This window comes from Quercus suber, unplaced genomic scaffold (genome assembly GCF_002906115.3).
Source record: "Quercus suber isolate HL8 unplaced genomic scaffold, Cork oak 2.0 scaffold_329, whole genome shotgun sequence".
Taxonomy (NCBI): domain Eukaryota; kingdom Viridiplantae; phylum Streptophyta; class Magnoliopsida; order Fagales; family Fagaceae; genus Quercus; species Quercus suber.
This window is the reverse complement of record NW_027069782.1, coordinates 608,210-614,790: the sequence shown is the minus strand read 5'-3', so window position 1 is coordinate 614,790 and position 6,581 is coordinate 608,210. Positions and strand designations below refer to the sequence as shown.

At 35.3% G+C, this 6,581-nt stretch overlaps 1 protein-coding gene across 1 annotated transcript; it reads left to right on the top strand.

Annotated features, from left to right (window-relative positions):
- The first annotated feature begins 4,709 nt into the window (after positions 1 to 4,709).
- Positions 4,710 to 6,560, top strand: LOC136071604 (uncharacterized). The gene is made up of 7 exons (XM_065783153.1): positions 4,710 to 4,824; positions 4,924 to 5,188; positions 5,420 to 5,516; positions 5,604 to 5,681; positions 5,775 to 5,834; positions 5,932 to 6,036; positions 6,324 to 6,560. Exons 2-7 carry the CDS (start codon positions 5,010 to 5,012, stop codon positions 6,447 to 6,449), a joined length of 645 nt encoding a protein of 214 aa, XP_065639225.1. The 5' UTR covers positions 4,710 to 4,824; positions 4,924 to 5,009; the 3' UTR covers positions 6,450 to 6,560.
- Positions 6,561 to 6,581: the final 21 nt, after the last annotated feature.

Genomic DNA, 6,581 nt, shown 5'->3' with positions numbered 1-6,581 from the left:
GGTCAGGTCCAGGTATGGAAAAACCCGGCCCGAACCCGACCCGTTGCCATTCCTAGCTGTGCGTTCCCTTCCCCCTTTATGGTATCATTATTATTTAATTAATTAGGTAAACACGTGACAAATATTTATTGGTGGAGTATAGAGTGGAGTAAGAAAGTGGGCAGAAGATTTGGACTCCGATTGTATGCATGTAGTACTATGTATTATATTATTATTATTATTATTATTATTTTTGGAGATATGTATGTATTTTTATTTATTTATTTATTTATAAAAGGTATGTATGTCTGTATAATGTATTATTGTTGTCGTTGTTGTTGTTATAACCTAAACCCACGCGCACACAATTCTCAATAGTTGATACTCAATAGACATCATATATAGGCTTTAGATAAAAAAAATCATCATATGATATGACATATATAACATAAAAAGAAGAAGAAGAAGAATTACAAGTAATGCTAAAATTTGATTATTTTTTCCCTTCCATTTATTTTTTCTCTTTTGTAAGTCAGTCAGTCAGTCATAGGCTGTTTTAAGAATTTCCAACTTCTTCTTCTTCTTTCTTCCTCTTCCTCTTCATCCCAGCTTTGAATCCCATTGCTACCCCCAAAACAAACATAATTGTTTCTGATTCTGATTCTGATATTTGATATTTGATATTTGGGTGGGTGGGTAGATCTATCTTTGTCTCTCTCTATCTAATTTGCTCCATTTCCTTTCATATATAATATATATATATATATATATCTCCCTACTAATATTCTTCTATTTAGGTCATCTTCATTCATTCATTCTTTTTAACACCATCAAGAATACCTCGACCAATACGTTCATCAAAAATAGGCAAATCTTCATCATTCTTTTTAACAACATGTTTAATAGAATTTCTGGATTCTTCTGTGAGATATGAATCTCACCATCCACGAAGAGTACCAGAAAAACCAGTAGCAAGTAAGTCAATAATTTCAGGTTGATCAAAATCATGATTATTTTGGTAAGCAATACTAACCATAGACATATGTCCCATTTTGTTAATAATTTCTTGTTCAGAAAAACCATCAATGTTCCATTCATAAATTTTATCAGCAGAAACAGAAAACTGAGTTTGAAAATGTCTTTCTTCAAATTGCATATTAGGAGGAGTAGGTTTTGAATACGAATTTTTTGAAAGAAACATGGGTTTGGAATTTCCAACAAATCTTTTAATTTCTAGGAAATCATTATCAAAAAACCTTTCGAGTAGAAACAGAAGAAACAATGTTAGAATCTGTGTTTTCATCAGAAATAATTTCTTTTTCATTTATTGAAATAGTGCAAGCAGCATGAGTACTTATAGAAGTACCCTCATTTTTAACTTTTAAATCAGCAAGCATTTTTTCAACAGTTTCAAGAGTTTTAAATTGGGAGGTTCTAAACTTAAATTTATTATCATGATTGGGTAAATTAATCAAAGGTTCCTTAGTCTTGATAGAAACAGGTTTTTGAACAGAAACAGATTTTTCAACAAAAACAGAAGCAGATTTTTCAACAGAAACAATTTTTTCAATTTTTTCTTCAATACAGTTAAGCTGTTGACCAATAACATGCAAAGATTCATTAGTAAAATTGTTTTGTTCAATAAGACTAACAATAGGGGTTTGATCATCAGCAATTTTGAAAGGAGAAGCTTTAACATCAGTATTGCTAGTAGTTATCAAAATAGTCTCAAGAGGTAGATGACTAGATTTGACAATGGTTTTGTCACTTTTAACAAAATTTGATTTCTTTATCACATTCAAATGATTTTTTGAAACTTCATCTTTTGAAACATAATAATTTTCAAGAAAATCAAAGAACAAAATATGTTTTTTCAATTGATACTACTTGTTGCTACTGCCACCTTGGACAGATTACTGCCATACCGGACTGTTTTAGATTGCTTTCATTTACTTTGAATTATTTTATATACTTTTTGGCTGGTTCTACCGTCTTACTATTATTGTTTTAACTCGTGCTTTCATTACTTTGCTTACATTACTTTCAACATATATTATACTGTGCTTTCATCTCTTCCCTTCAACTGTGCATAGGGATGACAATTTTTGCCCGACCCACGAGTATCTGGCCCGGCTTGACCCTAATGGGCTGGGTTTTACCCTATCTGACTAGGAATAGGATCAAGTATGTGTTTTATAAAAAAAAACCCAAAGCGGGTCCGGGTCGAGTCCAAGTTTTATAAAAAAAACTTGAGACCCGGCCCGAAACCAGGCTTGGATAAAAACCCGGTACCTGAAATTACTAAAATACCCTATATATACACCTAAAATCTAAACCTAATCTCCCATTTCTTCACTCTTCACTCTTCAGCAGCTTCCCTCCCTCATTAGACAGTCCCTATCCCTTACTTCAGCTTCAGCTCAGTGCCACACTCCCTCACCCTCACTCCCACACTCCGACATGGTGACACTCCCTCACGCCTCCCTCCCTCAGTTCGACCCTCAGTCCCTCTCTTTCAGCTCATGCCGTTGACTCTTCCCGTCGAGATTGTACATCGCCAATCTCACATCCATCGAAACCTTGAGCTGGTTCTCGAAACAGTTGGCGAAAATTGTACTGAAGCTGTTGCCATTTTTCTTCAATTTACACACTAAAAGATTAAACTCTAAAGACTCTCTCTCTCTCACAAACTCTGAGAAATTCTGAGTCTTCTAGAAATCTCTGGGCCATTTAGCATTGTAGACGATGAAGAGCCTTTCCACGGCGTTGTTTCGTCGTCTCAGTTTATTACTCTTGCATTTTTTTTTTTTTTGCTTAAAAAGTGTTTGGGGAAAACGATTAGGGTTCCAGAAATGAGAAAACTTGTTCTAAGGTAACAACGATGGATGTTTGTGCTCTATTTGGTTGATATGAAAATGTGATGAAAGAGAGAGAGAAAGATCAGAGAATGAGTCCGTGGGGATGGGTCTGAGCCCCAGAAAAAAACCAGTTTAGTAAACGGGCCTAGTCTGGCCACGAGTCTTGGCCCGCGGGTCGGTCCAGGTATGGAAAAACCTGGCCTGAACCCGACCCATTGCCATTCCTAGCTGTGCGTTCCCTCCCCCTTTATGGTATTATTATTATTTTATTTAATTAATTAGGTAAACAGTGACAAATATTTATTAGTGGAGTACAGAGTGGAGTAAAAAGTGGCCAGAAGATTTAGACTCCAATTGTATGCATGTAGTACTATGTATTATATTATTTTTATTATTTTTGGAGATATGTATGTATTTTTATTTATTTATTTATAAAAGTTATGTATGTCTGTAATGTATTATTGTTGTCGTTGTTGTTGTTATAACCTAAACCCACGCGCACTCAATTCTCAATAGTCATACTCAATAGACATCATATATAGGCTTTAAAAAAAAAAANCTGTTAAATATGAGTTTGACGTGTTTTTTTTTTTTTTTTTTTTTTCCAATTTCTTTTACTAGGCTAAGGTTTTGATTGTTGGTGCATTGTTTGATTGCTAGAAAATGTAGGAGAATAAGAAAAGAAACAGAAACGCTTCAGTTTTTTTTTGGTTGGCCACAATTGGACCCAATCTCTTAACGGGGCCACGGGCCCGTGGGGATGGGTCTGAGCCCCAGAAAAAAACCAGTTTAGTAAACGGGCCTAGTCTGGGCCACGAGTCTTGGCCCGCGGGCCAGGTCCAGGTATGAAAAACCTGGCCTGAACCCGACCCATTGCCATTCCTAGCTGTGCGTTCCCTCCCCCTTTATGGTATTATTATTATTTTATTTAATTAATTAGGTAAACAGTGACAAATATTTATTAGTGGAGTACAGAGTGGAGTAAAAAAGTGGCCAGAAGATTTAGACTCCAATTGTATGCATGTAGTACTATGTATTATATTATTTTTATTATTTTTGGAGATATGTATGTATTTTTATTTATTTATTTATAAAAGTTATGTATGTCTGTAATGTATTATTGTTGTCGTTGTTGTTGTTATAACCTAAACCCACGCGCACTCAATTCTCAATAGTCATACTCAATAGACATCATATATAGGCTTTAAAAAAAAAAAAAAATCATCACATGATATGACATATATAACATAAAAGAAAGAAGAAGGAGAATTACAAGTAATACTAAAATTTGATTATTTTCTCCTTCCATTTATTTTTTCTCTTTTGTAAGTCAGTCAGTCAGTCATAGGCTGTTTTAAGAATTTCCAACTTCTTCTTCTTCTTTCTTCCTCTTCCTCTTCATCCCAGCTTTGAATCCCATTCCCACCCCCAAAACAAACATAATTGTTTCTGATTCTGATTCTGATATTTGATTATTTGATATTTGGGTGGGTGGGTATATCTATCTTTGTCTCTCTCTATCTCATTTGCTCCATTTCCTTTCATATATATAATATATATATACATCTCTCTACTAATATTCTTCTATTTAGGTCATCTTCATTCATTCATTCATACATACATACTAGTAGTATGCCGACTAGTGTTACTTGTACTATTTTCACTTCCCAACATAGATTCAGGCAAATCGCTTTGGAACCCTAGCCCTAGACCTAGACCTAGACCTACCAACATCTCTTCGTGTTTGATTATTCAATCGGACATGGAGAATGGCTACGATGACGTTAAATTGGCCGATAAATTCTCCGGCTTGGCCGTCACCGCCACCAACATCGTCGATAATGATAATGATCGCAACAACAACGACAACTTGTTTCAGGTAATAAAAGCCGTGGAAGCCGCCGAAGCTACCATCAAACAACAGGTTGAAGAGAACACTCGTTTGCGGAACGAGCTCCAAAACAAAATTCTTGAGCTCGACAGATATGTATGATTTTGTTTTTTGTTTTTTGTTTTTAAGTTAAACAAAATTCTTTGAACTCTGAAAGATAAGAAACACTAAACTACGATTTGACGATTGCAGCAGAGGGTAGATGAATCAATGGCTCAAAGACATACATGGAATGGGCGGGGTCATGAATCAGCTCCGACGATAGGTTTAGGAACACGAACATGAACAATGCGTCGATTGCTCCATCAGGTCCAATTATTCTCCATCAAGATTTAAAGCCAAACAGTGAGGCTACTACTACTATGCAGAGTCGTGCAGAAAGCAACACCGACACCAGCAGGCCTCCACCAGATAATGCCTTCTTCTCTTTGCCATCTACAATTCCTTTCTCTCCGGGCAGGTATAATCTACATTACCATTTCCAATTTAACTCAAATGCTTACTTGCATTAATTTTCCTCCGAAAATATCAACTTTGATTCTTTTTCACTCATTAATATGTATATATTTCTTCCAAAGATGTCTTGTAAAACATCAAAACAAGATGAAACAACTCTAGAGTATAGATCACTCTATTTTGTCTATAAAAATGTCACTCGGTAGAATTCGCCAATGTTGTGTGTTTGTCTTAGGCATCAAATGGAAGAACATGATGCACGGTTCAATTTAACTGGACAAGGGCTGATGCCGATAACTGAAGTTAATAATAGTAGCAGTCTCTGGAAGCAGGTATATTTCATTTAGTTCTATAGGAGAAGAAGAATTGGTTTTCTTCTTTTAAGGTAAATATTTAATGGATCAGATGTATTTGTGTAGGATCTTGCTGTCAAGATTCGGGAACAAGAAGAGGAGATTATGCAATTACGGAAGCATCTTGCAGATTATTCTGTTAAGGTAAAAACGGCAAGTGTATATTTCTTCTTTTCTTCCTCTCGTAGGATGAATATATGCTAATTGAAGTGACTAATATTAAATATGTTATGACAGGAAGCGCAAATACGCAATGAAAAATATGTTCTGGAAAAGCGCATTGCTTATATGCGTCTGGTAGGCAGTATTTTTTTTTTACAAATCTTATTACCTTCCTTTCCCCTTATTTCAGTTTGGGGTTTGATCTAAAGTTTTTGGGTTGTCTTGATACTAGGCCTTTGATCAGCAGCAGCAAGACCTTGTGGATGCTGCATCAAAAGCTCTCTCATACAGACAAGACATAATTGAGGAAAATATACGTCTCACTTATGCATTGCAGGTAGTTTTATGATTCTCTTTTCTTATTTTCTCATACCTGGTGGATTTTGATATTGTGTTTGTATATTCAACTATATTGTCAACAAAACTTTGGTTATTTTATTATTCCATCCCCCCCCCCCCCCCTCACCAAAAAAAACCTTCCATAGATCAGTTCTCAAATAGTTATGTAAATTTGATGCTACAAATGGCGTTAGGAAAGCAGATTAGGTTGTTAGTCATATTTCCTGATTTTTTTTTTTTTTAATAATTTACCTAAGTATTATGGTTCTATTTTATATCTGTTAGGATGCACAGCAAGAAAGATCAACATTTGTTTCGTCTTTGCTGCCTCTTCTATCAGAGTACTCTCTGCAGCCACCAGTTCCTGATGCCCAGTCTATTGTTAGCAATGTCAAGGTCAAGTTTAAATAATTTTCATGTGTTGTCATTTCTGATATAGACATTGCTTCTTTCGTGCTTCTTTCATATTGTAAATATCTTCGAAGTAGACCATAGTAATTGCTGAATATTCATAAGCTTCCACTACTCGTACCTTTAGCTGGC